General features: G+C 41.4%; 2 protein-coding genes across 3 annotated transcripts; one reads left to right on the top strand and one right to left on the bottom strand.

The window, feature by feature from the left end:
• Positions 1–51: 51 nt before the first annotated feature.
• Positions 52–3,909, bottom strand: LOC123993369 (coiled-coil domain-containing protein 85B). Its single transcript, XM_046295451.1, has one exon. The coding sequence runs from the start codon at positions 2,656–2,658 to the stop codon at positions 2,056–2,058; it is 603 nt and encodes a 200-aa protein (XP_046151407.1). The 5' UTR covers positions 2,659–3,909; the 3' UTR covers positions 52–2,055.
• An 11,314-nt stretch (positions 3,910–15,223) lies between these two features.
• Positions 15,224–18,768, top strand: LOC123994077 (acidic fibroblast growth factor intracellular-binding protein B-like). Of its 2 annotated transcripts, XM_046296566.1 has the most exons (11): positions 15,224–15,601; positions 15,783–15,867; positions 15,980–16,178; positions 16,270–16,396; positions 16,581–16,681; positions 16,764–16,897; positions 17,059–17,167; positions 17,373–17,436; positions 17,730–17,816; positions 17,967–18,064; positions 18,426–18,768. In XM_046296566.1, exons 2-11 carry the CDS (start codon positions 15,783–15,785, stop codon positions 18,493–18,495), a joined length of 1,074 nt encoding a protein of 357 aa, XP_046152522.1. In that variant the 5' UTR covers positions 15,224–15,601; the 3' UTR covers positions 18,496–18,768. The 2 variants fall into 2 exon arrangements, 1 of the variants encoding a protein (XP_046152522.1); XR_006831569.1 differs by lacking the exons at positions 17,730–17,816; positions 17,967–18,064; positions 18,426–18,768 and having other exon boundaries at positions 16,764–17,207.
• The last annotated feature ends 973 nt before the right edge of the window (positions 18,769–19,741 follow it).

Here is a 19,741-nt window from a genome sequence, read left to right as displayed (position 1 = left end):
CTTTAAAATAGTACAAAAGGGTTAAAGAATATTCCTTAAGTGTTAAACCAATTAGTTAGTAGTTCCATTTTTAATAGATCCTGCTTGATGCTGCTGCCTAGCAACCTTACAGAAGGGGGTAATGGATGCTGGGGAGGAAAGGGAGTGGCAAACTGGCCATTCCTCTATGGTTGTCCTTGTAAAAGGCAAAGAACTGCATCACTGGCATATACAAACAGATGAAAAGAACACATTAACATTTCAGATGTGCCGAGTATGAAAGATAACGAGCAAGAAGAAAATGAAGTCACAATGAGACATCTTGGTTTGATTGAATGGGAAAGCATGTTTACAGTAAGAGGGAGTCCAGGAAAGTAGAGTAGATCATAATGAGTCTAGTAAAATGGAGAACTGTTTACCATGACCCTGATTCCTGAACACAGAGTTCTCTTGTTACTGTACTTCTCGCAAATGAAGTGAGTCACTCACTCACACGGGGCCCAGAGAGCATACGATAAGTATAGGGGTTAGAAGAGAGTGCCTATGTGTGTTCCTCGCTGTCAAAGGAGCTCTCTGTGTTTCACTAAGTTGATGAAAGTGTTACTGTCCACTCCAGGTCTCCTTGCTGTGCAAACAGGTCCAACAATACATCTGATGAATATCCACAATGTCAGGCTGTATGACATGGACAGGAACATCAATCAACTGCAGTCTGGGACAAACAGATCGCGAGATCAATCAATCACTCACGTTACACCATGTAAAATGGCCTTCCTGCACACAAAAAGGTCATAACACGATTGAGTGTCTCAGCCAGTGTATTTAAAGGTCTTCAATGCACTACGAGCAGCCCACCAATTAAAGCAAAAAATGCAAATCTTATCCAATCCAGGAGCATGTTCTATACGCACAAAACAGAAATGTGTATTCATTAATGAAGTAATACTGATAGGTCAAGTTAATGAAGACAATGAGAGAGTAGCTCTACAGAATTACCACAAAACATGAGTTATATTGGGATCCTGACTACTGGCAACTTATACAGAGAATGTGAAGCAGTTATAGTAATCATAACAATAATAAAGAAATGTGTCTTGCCTAGTCGCCAGCATCTATAAATCCATCATCTCGTAAACTCCAGTCTAGACCTACCAGTTTGATACAAAAGTGGCTGGTTGAGAACTGCCTGAGCAGTTCAGTTCTGAGTGAGTTCAGTTCATAGGTGCAGGTGTAAGACACAAACCAGCGGTGCCATGTTTAGTGTATTGTACAGCCTAAATTACTGTAGCACACTATGTCTCTCGTGCAATTTCAGTGTAAAACTGAAGGGCTGCCAAGACAGCGCTGATAATACACAATTTCATTGTTAGTTTGTGTTTTCATACACACAGCACTCCAATCCTGACCTGAGGGACTGAATGCATAATCTACATGATTTAAATGTTATATAAAGGTCTCTCACAAAAAAAACTCACCCTTCAAATTTTTCAATGGTTTTGGATATCATGTACTAGTATGGCTCAAATCTGTGTTGAGATATGAATCTACAGGGATCCCATGGTAGCTTTGTCCAGTGCAATACGGTGCCAGGACAGTCCAGTGCATGAGATAACATCCTAACTCAACCTCCTTCCAACAACACCTTCTAATGTTAACCATATACAGTCTCAATCACTGAAAAGAGGAAAACCTCTGACAAGATTGGTCCAAAAAAATAAATACAAATTGAGAAATTATAATTCCAAAAAATCTTGATCTTTAGTGTCTAATGTCTCTGTAGGGCTGTCATCTTTCCAGGAAAAAGCATTTTTATTTTCTCTTCAGGATTATTTTTCAAGTTTTCGTTAGGACAGCAGCAGGTGCTGAAGGCACAACTGACTGGCTGCCATTTTGGAGATGTTGCTGTATTTCGTGTAATATGCTATCTTCTTAAAAGAATCCCAACAAAGTTCGTGTTCTAGCAATGAATTATGTAAACAATTATATCCCTACAATGTCAACATATTTCCTCAACCCATATTTCGCTGTATCGCGCTTTTTCACTAATCAGTGAAAGTATCCAGCTCTGTTCCATCTTCAGTCATCCGGTGAGCAAACCAGGTGGAGCTGGTCCGGACTACCAACGCTCCCAGTGCTTGAACTTCCATCCCCCAGGTCTCGGGACACCATGCACGGCAGGTTGAGCTCAGTGGATCCACCGGGACTGGAGTCACTCCTGCTGACACACTCCTCCTCCAGGACCAGACAGAGCTCTTTCAGGTCCAGATTCTCCTTCACTAATCCGTCTTGCATGCGCTCTAGGTCGGACAGTTTTTTCAAGTAGCCGCCCAGATCCTCACGCATCACTTTGGCTGCGTGGTGACCGAACAGCTGCCATTCCCGGGCCAGTTTATTCACCTTTAGTCGGTCATCGTCAAGAAAACAGCACAAGTCGCGCAGTTCTGTGTTTTCTTCCTGGAGACGCTGGTTGATGGTTTTTAGCTCCCTGATCTCAAGCAGGTGGCCTTGTAATTGTTTGTTGACTTCTTTTATCAGCCGTCCACGCTGGATAAGAGCAGAGATCTTTTCAGACTCCTCTTTACGCAGTCGCCTCACCAGTTCTTCTTTAGAGCAGGCGAGTAAATCCTCGTCAGACATCTTTGACAACTCTCTGTTGTAAATCTCACTGTCACTCCCCATATTGTTTTAACTGATTGTAATACAATAACCTGAGAAAAATGACTTTCCTGATTACAGGTTACAGGTAGTTGAGGGTAAAATAACTGTAGCCTTTAATTCCTGGGATGCTCTGCAATGGGGCATGAAAAGCAAGCTTTTTAGTCTGCCCTAAATTGTGACTATCAACTGTCTCTTTCCCACCGTTGAAACAAATGTATGCCAACAGCAATTCTTCCCTTTGCCTATGGATAATGGGAACAGGGCACATGTTTCACATGATCAAATTGACGTTTTTCTACGAGCTATAAAATGCCCTGAACAAGGTCGCTATTGCTATAACACAACCAAGCAACATTGGCAATATTTGTTCTATCAAATGTCAATCAATCACTCTCAAATCTCACATGGTAATCTGTGATTAGAGGCCTTTATGAAACAAGTATGCATTACTGTCTGTCCTGTTTCCCGTTTCTTTTCCTTGGTTACCGTCGGCAGGGTGAGGTTTTCATGCTGCTTCAATCCGTTATTTCGTTTTTATTGCAGCTGGCTCGTAATCCTATATCGCAAAACCTTGGACAAAGATATGACAATGTTCTTTCACTGAGATCTTCACGTCTTTTCAGAAAAGACCTGCTGCAGAGCATCTGCAAGGTTCGTTGTCCGAGGAAATGTTGTAATTCCCTCTGTTTGAAGGATTTGTTCATGGTATAACATTCATTCCTTTTGATTATGAACCTATGAGAGGCAGTCCTTTGAAATTCACCATAGAAAAACAATCAAACCATAAGGCTTTGAAGTCACTCAAAAAACATGAATCCAGACTCATGCTTGTCCTATGGCGTGGTGTGTGGAGGATAACAATGTCCGCCTTCTTCACTGTCACTTATCAAACGGATGTCTCCTCTCTCTCAAACTCGGTTTTTCTCTCCACTCTGTGCATTTCAGAAAATGACGCCCATTTCAAAATAATGGGATTGTGCTTTTTACTCTCCCCTCACATAAAAAGTAATAGAAGTGTCAAATCATCATCCACAGGCGAGGCTTATCAAAACAACACGGATAAACACAATAAAAATGTACGAAATCGATACAGACCACTTCTTTGGAAGATATGCTCGGTTTAACATTGAAGATAAAAATATACAGTACATTGAAGTAAAAAAAAAAACGCTGACTATTATCCTACAGTATGTCGTTATGAGCATTCAAATCTGGTTGTCTGATTGCGGTTGTGAAGGAGGCGCTGTAGGAATGCCCCCTCTGCTGAAGCCGTCTCCCCCTCTCCCTTTCCGTTTGGTTTTCCTTTACGGTAAAATAATAGTTTATGGATTGTGTCCAGTGGAAAGAAATGACATCACACATGCAATTTGACTGCATGTTTTTATAGGCATACTCATTTTCTTTAGTCTGTAGCCTATCACATTTGTGTTCAAATCTATGTATAGACCTAATCTATGAAATACACACAAAAAATAGGCTATATATCATAGTATTTTTTTAGGCTATCGTTTTTTTATATTCATTTTTTAATATATTTTTTAAAGACTTCCTGCACTCTGCACCCCCTCAAGCTTTGGCCCTCTCTCTCTCTCTCTCTCTCACACACACACACACACACACACACACACACACACACACACACACACACACACACACACACACACACACACACACACACACACACACACACACACACACACACACACACACACACACACACACACACACACACACACACACACACACACACACACACACACACACACACACACACACACACACACACACACACACACAGCAGAATATGACACAAAGGCATCAGTATCACACTTTGACGCATAACAAGAAGTGTAGCACAGTTACAGTGTACACAGACAGAAAGTGTGACAAATGGCTTTTCTATGGTTTAAGCTGCGGCATTCGGCTCTATCCTTCCGCCCTCCACTTCCTACTCTATTGTTTCAGTGAGGCCTTAACAATATAGGGTGTTAGCCAGGACTGGGGTTCGCTTGGGACAGAATCAGGTCACTGTGAGGTTAGCTAACAGAAGGGCTAGAATTGAGAGAGGGAGGGGGTTGGCTGGTTTGCAGTGAGTGGTGTAAAACAAAAAGACAGTTGACTATGTAGTTTTTCTCTTTTGTAATTTTGCAAGGACACAGACAGATGAAGCAAAAGGAGGATGGGAGGGGTGAGGAGAGAGATTTGGTGAGATTTAGTCAGATTAATCCCTGTGGGGGAAGTGCGCATGGCGCACACACACACACACACACACACACACACACACACACACACACACACACACACACACACACACACACACACACACACACACACACACACACACACACACACACACACACACACACACACACACACACACACACACACACACACACACACACACACACCACAATCCCTCATAGTAGCCCTCTACTCGTTACTATTTTATTTGTGTTTATTATTGGAAAATAACAGTTCTGATTTTCCTTTTTAAATAATTTGATTGAGTAATGCAGCGTTCCTAACCAATTGGGAAGTGGGGATTTACCACCATCGAATTACATGGAAGACTCTAAATGGATAAAAACCCATTTTGGCATGGACATTGCCATTGAGGGCTACCACCATTTTAAAGTAGTCAACTGAGTGTGCCGTCCTGTGGGTGAAGGAAGGATTACATGATTCCATCCGGGTCATCAGGAGGAATCGGTCAATTAATTATTCTTGTGAGCAAACATTCCATAATTGTAGGTGGCAGTAAATCACCAACCATGGCTTTATACCCATTCAAACAACACACTCTAGATGGTAGTAGGCACCCTTTCAGTTTGTTTGTCAACTCGTAAAGTAGTAGTAAAAAGAAAAATGTACTACTTCAAAATGGAGATGGTCTCAATGGCACTGCCTGTGCACCCACAGACATCATAATGGGACATATATAAAGATGATATCTCTATCATTCTCTATGTTTACCACATACAACTGGGAAAAGTCTATTTGAACGGCCCTCCAACTGGTAGTTACTAGTGGGAAACCCATCTGTCATCCTTGAGCTTCTCTCACACATCTCCCACATGGTGACCGCTGACAGAGATAACAGCATAACAACATTTTCAGCAGTTAAATGAAACTACAAAACATTATTGTTTAAAAGCAATCTATTAATATGGTTTTTGAACAATATCATTTGTTTAAAAGCCTGATAGCTGTACTTTTAGTTTATGGTTGACACAACTTGTTGGCCATCAGCCAATCGGGCGTTTCTCAACGAGTTCAAAGCATGTGAATGCATCCAACTGGTATTTACAACTTCACAATTCCCACCTCCTACTTGGAGCTCAAGGATGATAGATGAGTTTCCCACTAGTAATTACCAGTTGGAGGGCCATTGGTATGAGGTTCTTACCTTGGAATGCAGTGTTTGGTTTTCGCCAGACATAATGGGAACCATCTCAACCAAAAAGTTGACTGAAGTTTGCCAAAAAACACCTGGAAGCACCTGGATGATCATCAAGACTCTTGGAAGAATGTTCTATGGATAGATGACTCTGCATTCCACAGTAGGAACCTCATATCAACGGTCAAACATGGTGTTGGTAGTGTGATGATTTGGGGATGCTTTGCTGCCTCAGGACCATGGACGATTTGCCTTAAAAAAGGAACCATGAATTCTGCTCTGTATCAGATACAGTGGGGCAAAAAAGTATTTAGTCAGCCACCAATTGTGCAAGTTCTCCCACTTAAAAAGATGAGAGAGGCCTGTAATTTTCATCATATGTACACTTCAACTATGACAGACAAAATGAGGGAAATTTCTTTTAATGAATTTATTTGCAAATTATGGTGGAAAATAAGTATTTGGTCAATAACAAAAGTTTATCTAAATAATTTGTTATATACCCTTTGTTGGCAATGACAGAGGTCAAATGTTTTCTGTAAGTCTTCACAAGGTTTTCACACACTGTTGCTGGTATTTTGGCCCATTCCTCCATGCAAATCTCCTCTAGAGCAGTGATGTTTTGGGGCTGTTGCTGGGCAACACGGACTTTCAACTCCCTCCAAATATTTTCTATGGGGTTGAGATCTGGAGACTGGCTAGGCCACTCCAGGACCTTGAAATGCTTCTTACGAAGCCACTCCTTCGTTGCCCGGGCGGTGTGTTCGGGATCATTGTCATGCTGAAAGACCCAGCCACGTTTCATCTTCAATGCCCTTGCTGATGGAAGGAGGTTTTCACTCAAAATCTCACGATACATGGCCCCATTCATTCTTTCCTTTACACAGATCAGTCCCTTTGCAGAAAAACAGCCCCAAAGCATGATGTTTCCACCCCCATGCTTCACAGTAGGTATGGTGTTCTTTGGATGCAACTCAGAATTCTTTGTCCTCCAAACACGACGAGTTGAGTTTTTACCAAAAAGGTATATTTTGGTTTCATCTGACCATATGACATTCTCCCAATCTTCTTCTGGATCATCCAAATGCTCTCTAGCAAACTTCAAACGGGCCTGGACATGTACTGGCTTAAGCAGGGGGACACGTCTGGCACTGTAGGATTTGAGTCCCTGGCGGCGTAGTGTGTTACTGATGGTAGGCTTTGTTACTTTGGTCCCAGCTCTCTGCAGGTCATTCACTAGGTTCTGGGATTTTTGTGATCTTTTTGACCCCACGGGGTGGGATCTTGCGTGGAGCCCCAGATCGAGGGAGATTGTCAGTGGTCTTGTATGTCTTCCATTTCCTAATCATTGCTCCCACAGTTGATTTCTTCAACCAAGCTGCTTACCAATTGCAGATTCAGTCTTCCCAGCCTGGTGCATGTCTACAATTTTGTTTCTGGTGTCCTTTGACAGCTCTTTGGTCTTGGCCATAGTGGAGTTTGGAGTGTGACTGTTTGAAGTTGTGGACAGGTGTCTTTTATACTGATAACAAGTTCAAACAGGTGCCATTAATACAGGTGATGAGTGGAGGACAGAGTAGCCACTTAAAGAAGAAGTTACAGGTCTGTGAGAGCCAGAAATCTTGCTTGTTTGTAGGTGACCAAATACTTATTTTCCACCATAATTTGCAAATAAATTAATAAAAAATCCTACAATGTGATTTTCTGGATTTTTTTTTCTTCTAATTTTGTCTGTCATAGTTGAAGTGTACCTATGATGAAAATTACAGGCCTCTCTCATCTTTTTAAGTTTGAGAACTTGCACAATTGGTGGCTGACTAAATACTTTTTTGCCCCACTGTAATTCTACAGGAGAATGTCAGGCCATCTGTCTGTGAACTGAAGCTGAAGCGCAGCTGGGTAATGCAGCAAGACAAAGATCCAAAACACACAATCAAGCCTAAGTGAAAATAGTTATCAAGCACAAATTTGACATTATGGAATGGCCTTGTCAAAGTCCAGACCCAATCCCAATTGAGATGTTGCAGCAGGACTTGAAATGAGCAGTTCATTCTTGAAAACCCACAAATATCGCTGAGATAAAGCAGTTCTGCATGGAAGATTGGGACAACATTAATACAGGAAGCTTTTAGTTGCAGTAATTGCAACTAAAGGTAGCACAACCAGTTATTGAGTGTAAGGGGTGAATTACTTTTTCACACAGGAGCATTGGGTGTTGCATAACTTTGTTAATTAAACAAATAAAATAAGCATACCCTTTTTTGTTATTTGTAAACTTGATCTAATATTAGGTTTGGTTGAAGATCTGATAATGTTCAGTATCGAAAATATGCACAAATAGAGAAAATCAGAAAGGAGGCAAATACTTTCTTACGGCACTGTATATATATATATATATATATATATATATATATATATAGAGAGAGAGAGAGAGAGATATAGAGAGAGAGAGAGAGAGAGAGACAGACAGAGAGGGAGAGAGAGAGAGAGTACCAGTCAAAAGTCTTGACACCTATTCATTCTAGGGTTTTTCTTTATTTTTTACTATTTTCTACATTGTAGAATAATAGTGAATACATCAAAACTATCAAATAACACATGTGGAATCATGTAGTAACCAAAAAAGTGTTAAACAAATCAAAACATATTATACATATTGATATCAAAATATCAGATTTGAGATTTTTCAAATAACCACCCTTTGCCTTGATGACAGCTTTGCACACACTCTTGGCATTCTCTCAACCAGCTTCATGAGGAATACTTTTCCAACAGTCTTGAAGGAGTTCCCACATATTGTATGCTGAGCAGTTGTTGAATGCTTTTCCATCACTCTGCGGCCCATGTCATCCCAAACCATCTCAATTGGGTTGAAGTCTGCAGTACTCCATCACTCTCCTTCTTGGTCAAATAGCCCTTACACAACCTGGAGGTGTGTTTTAGGTCATTGTCCTGTTGAAAAACAAATGATAGTCCCACTAAACGCAAACCAGATGGGATGGTGTATCGCTGCAAGAATGCTGTGGCAGCCATGCAGGTTAAGTGTGCCTTGAATTCTAAATAAATCTCTGACAGTGTCACCAGCAAGCAACCCCACACATCACACCTCCTCCTCCATGCTTCACGGTGGGAACCAAAAATCTCAAATTTGGACTCATCAGACCAAAGGACAGATTTCAACCGGTCTAATATCAATTGCTCGTGTTTCTTGGACCAAGCAAGTCTCTTCTTCTTATTGGTGTCCTTTAGTAGTGGTTTCTTTACAGCAATTAGACCATGAAGGCCTGATTCACGCAGTCTCCTATGAACAGTTGATGTTGAGATGTGTCTGTTACTTGACTCCGGGAAGCATTTATTTTGGCTGCAATCTGAGGTGCAGTTAATTGCTGATTTCTGAGGCTGGTAACTCTAATGAACTTATCCTCTGCAGCAGAGGTAACTCTGGGTCTTCCTTTCCTGTGGCGGTCCTCATGAGAGCCAGTTTCATCATAGCTCTTGATGATTTTTGCGACTGCACTTGAAGAAACTTTCCAAGTTCTTGAAATGTTCCCGGATTGACTGACCTTCATATCTTAAAGTAATGATGGACTGTCGTTTCTCTTCGCTTATTTGAGCTGTTCTTGCCATAATATGGACTTAGTCTTTTACCAAATAGGGCTATCTTCTGTATACCACCCCTACCTAGGAAAGAAATTCCACAAATCAACTTTTAACAAGTCACACCTGTTAATTGAAATGCTTTTCAGGTGACTACCTCATGAAGCTTGTTGAGAAAATGCCAAGAGTGTGCAAAGCTGCTATCAAGGCAACGTGTGGCTACGTTGAAGATTCTAAAATATAAAATATATTTTATCTGTTTAACACTTTTTTGGTTACTACATGATTCCATATGTGTTATTTCATACTTTTGATGTCTTCACTGTTATTTTACAATGTAGAAAAAACCCTTGAATGAGTAGGTGTGTCCAAACTTTTGACTGGTACTGTGTATACTCTACCGTTCAAAAGTTTTGGGTCACTTAAAAATGTCCTTATTTTTGAAAGAAAAGCAAATTTTTTGTCCATTGAAATAACATCAAATTGATCAGAAATACAGTGTAGATATTGTTAATGTTGTAAATTACTATTGTAGCTGGAAACGGCTGATTTTGAATGGAATATGAGGGTCGGATTTGCGTTTATCATCGAAGGAATGAGCGTTACACCGAGGCCTGTACTCTGGAGCGGCATCGATTTTGGAGGTAGAGGGTCCGTCATGGTCTGGGGCGGTGTGTCACGGCATCATTGGACTGAGCTTGTTGTCATTGCAGGCAATCTCAACAGTGTGCGTTACAGGGAACACATCCTCTTCCCTCATGTGGTACCCTTCCTGCAGGCTCATCCTAACATGACCCTCCAGCATGACAATGCCACCAGCCATACTGCTCGTTCTGTGCATGATTTTCTGCAAGACAGGAATGTCAGTGTTCTGCCATAGCCAGCGAAGAGCCCGGATCTCAATCCCATTGAGCACGTCTGGGACCTGTTGAATCGGACGGTGAGGGCTAGGGCCATTCCCCCAGAAATGTCCAGGAACTTGCAGGTGCCTTGGTGGAAGAGTAGGGTAACATCTCACAGCAAGAACTAGCAAATCTGGTGCAGTCCATGAGGAGGAGATGCACTGCAGTACTTAATGCAGCTGGTGGTCACACCAGATACTGACTGTTACTTTTGATTATTCCATTTCTGTAGTCACATGTCTGTGGAACTTGTTCCGTTTATGTCTCAGTTGTTGAATCTTGTTATGTTCATACTGATATTTACACGTTAAGTTTGCTGAAAATAAACGCAGTTGACAGTGAGAGGACGTTTCTTTTTTTGCTGAGTTTATATATAGGTTGACACCTGATCATCGAACATCCCATTCTAAATCATTTGCATTAATATAGAATTGCCCCCCCCCCCCCCCCCCCTTTGAAGCTGTAACTGCCTCCACTCTTCTGGGAAGACTTTTCACTAGATGTTGGAACATTGCTGCGGGGACTTGCTTCCATTAAGCCACAAGAGCATAAGTGAGGTTGGGCACTGATGTTGAGCGATTAGGTCTGGCTCACAGTCGGTGTTCCAATTCCTCCCAAAGGTGTTCGATGGGGTTGAAGTCACGGCTCCGTGCAGGCCAGTCAAGTTCTTCCACACCTACCTCAATAAACCATTTCTGTATGGACCTCGTATTGTGTATGGGGGCATTGTCATGCTGAAACAGGAAAGGGTTTTCCCCAAATTTTTCCCACAAAGGATCGTCTAGAATGTCATTGTATGCTGTAGCGTTAAGATTTCCCTCACTGGAATTAAGGGGCCTAGCCCAAACCATGAAAAACAGCCCCAGATCATTATTCCTCCAACAAACTTTACAGTTGGCACTATGTTTAGCCTGGACTGATGGTTTCCCATGTGAACAGCATCCAAACTTATCATGTAGGACAATTTTGAAAGACAGAATGAAATTATGAAAGAGGGCATTTTAATGTGAGATATTCATCTTACAACGTACAGCTCAAACAGAATGGCATTTGGAGTATACAAAAGGTGCTTTAGGTCTTGCCTTGGAGGGGTATCATGTTATCATCATGACTAAACCAGTTGGACATTACAAGCATCTAGGGTTAATCTGAATCCTAAAGAAACCCACCCCTCCCTACAGACCCCTTTTTCTACACGTGACATTTCTGAGAATACAATGTACCAATTCTAGCTTGGCATGGCAACAGGACTATAATGAAAGCCAGAAAGAAAATAACACAAGAGGCCTTTTGCAGTATTTCTTGCATTTCCATGACTGATCAAAAAGGATTTTCTCATGGCTCTCTTGTCTCCCTGCAGCAGACATATAGTGAGCAATATGTTTAGAACATTGAATCGCAGAAACGCAATAGGCCATATATAGAATAGTGAGAATTGCAATGCATATAGTGTAGGCACCTAAGTATCGTGATATTGTATTGTGAGGTCCCTGGTGATATTCACCCTTTTTTTCATGGTTTGTCACAAACTGTATTCCCACGTATACCATTTTAGAAACAACTTCTGTAAAAGATGGGCCTTGTTGTGTTTGTGTCTGTGTACATTCCCTCTGAACTTAAAGGATATTAAAGAACAAAAGAACAGTGAGAACATTCTTCTAACAGTATTTTTAACAGCCAGATGTCTAGAGGTCCACGAGGGCTCGGATATCATCTACGCATGAAGTCTTCCTCTCTCTGGGGAAGCCAGAGATCGAGAAATAAATCGAGAAATAAAACGTCTCTCTAAGGTCAGGGTGTGACACTAACTGAACTTCCTTACCGTCATCTCTCCCGACCAAGACCACACACATGGAAAGTTTGAAATCACAGCAGCCAAACAAAATAAAATAAAATAGTATTTGTCACATGCGCTGAATACAATAGGTGTAGACCTTACTGTGAAATGCTTACTTACCAGCTCTTAACCAACAATGCAGTTTTAAGAAAATAGTTAACAAGAAAATGTACCAAATAAACTAAAGTAAAAAATAGTTACACAATAAAACAACAATAACGAGGCTATATATACAGGGGGTACCGGTACCAAGTCAATGTGCGTTGGTCGAGGTAATTGAGGTAATATGATCATGTAGGTATGGGTAAAATGACTATGGATAGATAATAAACAGCGAGTAGCAGCAGCGTAAAAAAAAAAGGGGGGGGGGGTCAATGCAAATAGTCCAGGTAGCCATTTGATCAGCTGATCAGTAGTCTTATGGTTTTGGGGTAGAAGCTGTTAAGGAGCCTTTTTGACCTAGATTGGCGCTCCGGTACCGCTTGCTGTGCGGTAGCAGAGAGAACAGTCCATGAATAGGGTGGCTGGAGACTTTGGAAGTTTTTAATGCCTCCTCTGACACAGGAATCAGGAGGATATAAATATGGTCAGATTTTCCAAATGGAGGGCGAGGGAGAGCTTTGTATGAATCTCTGTGTGTGGAAAAAAAGGTGGTCCCTCTGGTTGCACATGTGACATGCTGGTAGAAATGAGGTAAAGCAGATTTAAGTTTCCTGCATTAAAGTCCCTGGCCACTAGCAGCGCCGCCTCTGGATGAACATTTTCTTGTTTGCTTATGGCGATATACAGCTCGTTGACTGCCGTCTTAGTGCCAGCATCGGTTTGTGGTGGTAAATAGACAGCTACGAAAAATCTAGATGAAAACTCTTGGTAAATAGTTTGGTCTACAGCTTACTCTACTTCAGGCGAGCAAAACCTTAAAACTTCTTTAATATTAGATTTTGCCCACAAGCTGTTATTGACAAATAGACACAGACCACCACCCCTTGTCTTACCGGAGGTAGCTGTTCTGTCTTGCCGATGCAAGGAAAACCCAGCCAACTGTATATTATCTATGTTGTCGTTCAGCCACGGCTCAGTGAAACACAAGATATTACTGTTTTTAATGTCCTGTTGGTAGGATAGTCTCGAACGGAGCTCATCCAGTTTATTCTCCAATGATTGCACGTTGGCCAATAGGACGTATGGTAGAGGCGGGATCAGAATTGTCCAGTGCGAGAGAGGCAGGTTGAGCTGGCTAGAGTAGTGCAGAAGATGTCATATGATGAGACAGTGAAGAAAGTAGAGGAGGATGGGTCAAGGGTGAGGCATCCTGAGAGGATTCCTGTGAGTAGTAGATCTGTGCCAGCATAGAGGGATAGGCCAATGAGTGATATACAGTATGCTTCATTAAGGTTGGCTTCTTAGCGTTCATAGCAATGGTTGTCAATTGTACCACAGAAATGGAACGTGAATCACAGAGAATAGATGTTGTGGTGGCAGCTGCAGAGAAGTATTTGGGTATACCAGATTTGACTTCAGAAAAGTTGCAGTGTTGACTGGTGGTGTCCTGTTCTCCCAGGCCTTTGGCATGGTGCAGTGGCAGATAGGGTCGAAGTAGTGAAATGTGTAAGGTAATTAAAAATGTATTTGTATTATATTTTCCCGTTCCCCCTTTTGGATCACAAAGTGTAATAGATGCAATGTTCCCTCTAAGCTGTGTGTGTGCATTCAGGACTGCCGTGCAGAGCACAGAAGCCCACAGAGAGAAGCATAAGATTGAACTTCACTCAACTTTCTATATTTTTCCCTGTTAGGTAGTTAACACTATAAACATTTCCCTTTACTGTTGCAATTGTGATTGATTAAATGCAATATTAGATACTTCAATTCAACATACTGAAAACAAAACAAACTATGCAATAGATTTTCTTGTAGGCAGAACGCATCAGAGTTGGATTCTACTGCTCATGACAGCCTGTAGTCTAGACAGACCGTTGCTGCATAACCAATCAGAGCTGCAGTAGGCCTATATGCAAATAGAGCATTGCCATAAATTAATCTGTGCCATTTACTTAGGACTGGACTGTGTTTACAGCTGTGATCTTAGTAATGTGCTTGTTTTGAGATCAAAGCAAGAGCTGCATGTAGCCACCTGTGCACATTTTGTTCATATCCTTTGCTAGTTAGTGACTTATTAGCCCAGTTATAGATAATTTGTAGTCAGCAATGAGCACAAAACATGTACATTTCTGTCTTAAAGAGGCAGTGTTGTATTTTGAGACAGGCGTGAATAAGCCAATAGGCAGAGGGTAGAATCATTTGTTTGATTCTCTGAAATAATGGTATGTGAATAATGTATTTTAGTTTGTAAAGTGGTTTCTTGCATCAAACAACACAAACATTTTCAGTCACCTCCTTGTTTGAAGGACAAGTGGATAAAGTTTCATGTCAAGCCCTGCATGTTTTTTTCTCTCTCAAAAGTCTCATGGATTGTAAGCCCTACATTGAACGCCACACATTGACTGCTACTGTAGGCTGAATGATAGAACAGCTATTTCCATGTTAAACTGTTATGGGATGCATTTTCTCCATAGTGTATTATTTTAGGCCACTTTGTTAGGCCTATATTGTGATAAAAAAACACAGTAGCCTACTTGGCCACTGTTAAAACTGACATTTAAAGTGGGTACAGCCTCAGGGTTCACAGTAAACGTGCGCTGGAAGTTGCACAGAATTTTCACAACGTTCAAGTTTGCTCTCAGCAGACCTAACATTTGCTCAGTGACGTTTTTTGAGGGAACATTGAAGGGATGTACACTATAGTTCCTTTGGGGGCGGCAATGCACATATTGGATGCCAACCGACGTTAAACTCCACCGAAGAAGAAGAAGGACCTACGACTCCATTTGCGTGACAAAACACGGAAGTGCTCAGCTGTATGGAAGCAAGTCTGTTGTTGACAGGTCTTTTCTGTCGTTTTTTTAAAAGGGCATCACTACAGCATTAGCAACGGATGGAAATGTCTCCTGTAGTAAATATATATTTTATATGAGGTTATTATCCGATATGTTTTTAGATACTAATTCATATTTCACCTGTTTTATATTGGGTGATAATCGCTGGTCAACTCGCTAGCCACCTTAACCAACGTTCATTTACCAATTCTGGACAGCCTATGGATTATTACTCCTAGTTTAAAAAAAACTTGCAGTACAACAATATAGAATATTGGAACCATAATTTAAAAGGGTAAGTATCTTCTTGTTTAGTCAGATAATGTATGTAACTTTAGTTAATATAACAAGTAGCTAGCAACCTTGACTTGATAACTTAGTACAGTAGTTATGGTTAATGATATTCCACAGGTATTGTGACAAGTTAAATGAAAACTTTGAAGCTTATTAAAACATTTTTTCTTGTTTCTGCATAGATGTCAGTTGAACTTGATGTGTTTGTGGTTAACACCACCATTATGGATGAGGAAGTGTATCAGCTATGGCTGGATGGCTACACAGGTTTGGGCCACAACATTAACCAACTCACACACAGTCATCCATCAAAGTTATTTAATCAAATTCTCTTATGACGTAAACCGTGAATCCTGTTACCTTTCTGCCCCATCCTCAGTGAATGATGCAGTGAAGGTTCGTATGGAGGGAGGGGTATTGGAGGGGTGTGAGGCCAGTGCTGAGGTTCTGCACAGTGACACCATGGACCAGTACAGAACCTTCCAGATGTGTGAGCGCCTCCTACACAGCCCTGTCAAGCTGGCCAATCAGTTGTTGTTCCAGATCCCACCTCATCGCCAGGTCATGCTCATAGAGAGGTGCTCTACCAACTCCTGATACACATCTTTATATCTTATCTTCCTCTGGCTTAAACGTCACCTAATCTGTCTGTCTCTCCTCTGTGTAAAGGTACTATGCTTTCGATAGCGTGTTTGTACGAGAGGTCCTTGGGAAGAAGCTCTCAAAGGGGACCAAGAAGGACCTTGATGACGTCAGTGCAAAGACTGGTGTCACACTGAAGAGCTGCAGGCGGCAGGTAGCAGAAACCTAAGACGGACTCTCCCAATAACAATGACTATATCTCTGACCTGTAACATTAGTGAAACTGTCCTGCCTGTACAGATTCCATGAGCTACAGAGCTCTAGACACTGCAATTTTAAGGCCAAATGTAACTGTTTTTCTACATGTGGACTTCTGAACTATCACCTTTTTCTCCAAGTTTGATAACTTCAAGCGTGTATTCAAAGTTGTGGAGGAACTGAAGGGACCCCTGGTGGAGAACATTCGTCAGCACTTCCTTCTCTCTGACAAGCTGGCCAGGTAAGAGTAGAAAATAGTGGAATTTAAATCTTGTATCTATCTGTTTTTTTAAATAAAACTCCCCTGTGTCTCCTCTTCTCAGGGATTACGCTGCCATCGTTTTCTTTGCCAATAATCGCTTTGAGACGGGGAAGAAGAAGCTGCACTATCTTACATTCCAGGACTTTGCCTTCTGTGCAGGGCATCTCATCAGCAACTGGACAGTGGGAGCATTGGGTGATTCCCTGGTCCATCAGATCTGCAGTTGTACAGTGCAATCAGTCCTGCTTCCCTATGAGACCCGCATTATAATTGAAGTTCTGCAAACAATTATACGATCCCAGCACTGTAATATAATATGGCAACATCAGAGGTCTGAAGTAGTTTTGTCTTCTCAGATAACATGGTGGAAGACATGGACGTGGATCTTGAGAAGGAGTTCTTACAAGATCTAAAAGAACTGAAGATTTTAATCACTGACAGGGATCTGCTGGACCAGCACAAGAGGCATGAGAGTGTGGTTGATTTGTTATTGATCGCCTGATGTGTATGTTATCGATTATTTTTTATTTTTTAAAGTTCCTGTCAAGAATTCACAAAGATTTGTATTTCTCTCCATATTATGTGTGTTCTATTATTATGAATGATAATATTTGGTAAGGTCCCTCATGCCCTTGCTCCTGTTTTCTCTCGTCCCCTCTGCTCCACTCAGTTTGGTGTGCACGGCTCTCCGGGGGAAGACCAATGCATTTAATGAGATGGAAGCCAACTTCAAGGTGAGTGACATGCTTGTGTTTATCCAACATGGCTGGACATCACCCAGTTTCATAGGTTTCATAGGTGGTGTCCAGCCTACTACAACAATCTGTAAATCAGTCAATAGTAATTGTGGTAACCATGGTTATATGGGGTCAAATGTGCACGTATGTTGTCTAATTCAATCAGTTCACTTGAGTTTAATTATTTCTAAACTGCAGTATCAATTATTTCTAAACTGCAGTATCAAAAAGCTTTTCATTATTTGATAAATATTTGAAACAAACTCTTCTCTCTCTATTTTTTGCCAAAGAATCTCTCCAGAGGCCTTGTCAACATTGCTGCCAAACTAACCAACACAAAAGAAGTCAGAGACTTCTTCATTGATCTGGTGGAAAAGGTACATTTATAAATCATTAGTTGTGTAGTAGTACATCTTTCGTCTCTATATTCAACACTGGCTCTGGGTTACGAGGCCAATAAGGTCTACAGACATTTCTGCTGCCCATGAGACTGATGTCATCTTTCCCCCTCACTCCCTCCCTGCCAGTTCATTGAGCCGTGTCGGTCAGACAAATGGACAGCAGGAGACATGAGACTCTACCTCACTCACTACACTAACTCTGCACACGTACTCGACACATTCAAGTGAGTATAATAGAATTGTTATACATATTGTGCTGTCTGGCACTCATCAAGGTCACAGGCTGTTTTATGTTTTTCTTCATATTCACATCCCAGTTGTCACCAGTGGGTGTCACTGCATCTCTCTCCACGTTTCTTCAAACTATAGTTACCTTGTTTCTAGCGCAGCCATTCTGGAATGTAGTTAACGGTTTACACAACCCTGCACCACGACACACTCAGCAAAGACATATTCATCAGACAACCATGTTAAAACATAGGCCTCTCTTTAAAGTGAATTAACAAAGAATCGCTCCATATTAGGAACCTTGGCCAGTTCTCATAATGAGAATTTGTCTTCTTCTCTCTTCCTCCTCTCTCTCAGACACCAGGTAGTGTGGGACAGGTACATGGGAGTGATAAAAAGCTGCATCCTCAAAATGTACCACGACTGAGACGTAGACCTCGCTCAACTATCTACTCGGAAATTTCTGTCCTCTTTTATATCGGAGTCATGTCTTCTTTCCCTCTTTGTGTCTGCAGTCATCATGTAAATCCTCCGCTCTGTCTGTCAGATGCCTTCCTCCTCTAATGCCAGTGCCCACATTTCTCCGTCCTTCATGCTGTTATGCAGTTTTTTCCCCCCTCTGTCTCTTCTGACGACCTACTTTGCGACGTCATCATGTATATCACCTCATTTTTATTGTAAATAAAGTCAACTGATTTTATACTGTCGGTGTCTCTGTGCTGATTGTATTGCAGATCTGTGAAGGAGATAAGGTGTGTATTTGGGCATATGTTGTGAGTGCTTGTGTGTGTTACAATGTCAGATGCAAAGTACTACGATTTAACAACTGACGGCAGCTGCAGGTGTTGGGACCCTTTTGGTTTAATGTAACGCTTAGATCTTTCACAGTTTTAACATGCCAAGGAAGTGGTTAGAATCTCATACACCCCAGTATGGATGAATGAATATTGGTAATGACTATATTGGGAATGCATCTGCATAGTACAAATAAACCTGAGTGGATTATGAAATGAGAAGACCGTAGTGAATTGTGTCTGTGTGTGGCCACTGGGGGTTGGGTAGCAGCAACGGGAGGGGGCGCAATTTGTCAGCTGGGGGAGGGTTGCGACGACAGCTCTCACCCCCCCACACACACACACACACAAGCAACCCATGATTAGGTGTGTTTAATGACAATAATGACACTGCTTATTTCCTTGTCAACTAGGAATGTGAAATTATAACTAACAATTTAGACACTTCGATGATAATAATAAGGATGAACATATTTCTCTGTCTGTACACGGTAGTAGAGCTGTCCTGGAGTACACAGCTTTCATGTAATTGTTAGAAGAGATACTGTGTTGCCAAAGTAGTAGTACTGTAGTTACAACAAAACCGCTTGAAGAAATGGATGATTACTTCAGTCACTCTTTCCATGCTTTTACATATAAACATGTCTGTCTCTGTATATCATCCAGAAAGGACCTCCAGTTTAAATATTTATTGGTAGTTAGAAAAGCTAACCACTTTTCCAAGAGGGCTTGTCTCTTTCCCTCTCTCCTTAGCAATTTTTTTTTGTCCACATTCCACCAACTTCTCTCCCAAGCTATAAATATCTGTCTGTGTCAGATTGGACGAGAGTGAAGGAAACTAAGTGGCTGTACAGAAAGAGAGAAAAAGATGGGGGAGGT

This window comes from Oncorhynchus gorbuscha, linkage group LG13, assembly GCF_021184085.1.
Source record: "Oncorhynchus gorbuscha isolate QuinsamMale2020 ecotype Even-year linkage group LG13, OgorEven_v1.0, whole genome shotgun sequence".
Lineage (NCBI taxonomy): Eukaryota > Metazoa > Chordata > Actinopteri > Salmoniformes > Salmonidae > Oncorhynchus > Oncorhynchus gorbuscha.
Note: the sequence above shows the minus strand (reverse complement) of the source record. Positions and strands in the feature narration are given on the sequence as shown.

Excerpts from the sequence above, each read along its gene's own strand:
- LOC123994077 (XM_046296566.1), top strand. The coding sequence starts at position 15,783 with ATGTCAGTTGAACTTGATGTGTTTGTGGTTAACACCACCATTATGGAT. Across the intron at positions 16,397-16,580 it reads TGAAGAGCTGCAGGCGGCAG|TTTGATAACTTCAAGCGTGT; the intron begins GTAGCAGAAACC and ends TTTTTCTCCAAG. Across the intron at positions 18,065-18,425 it reads CACGTACTCGACACATTCAA|ACACCAGGTAGTGTGGGACA; the intron begins GTGAGTATAATA and ends CCTCTCTCTCAG.
- LOC123993369 (XM_046295451.1), bottom strand. The coding sequence starts at position 2,658 with ATGGGGAGTGACAGTGAGATTTACAACAGAGAGTTGTCAAAGATGTCT.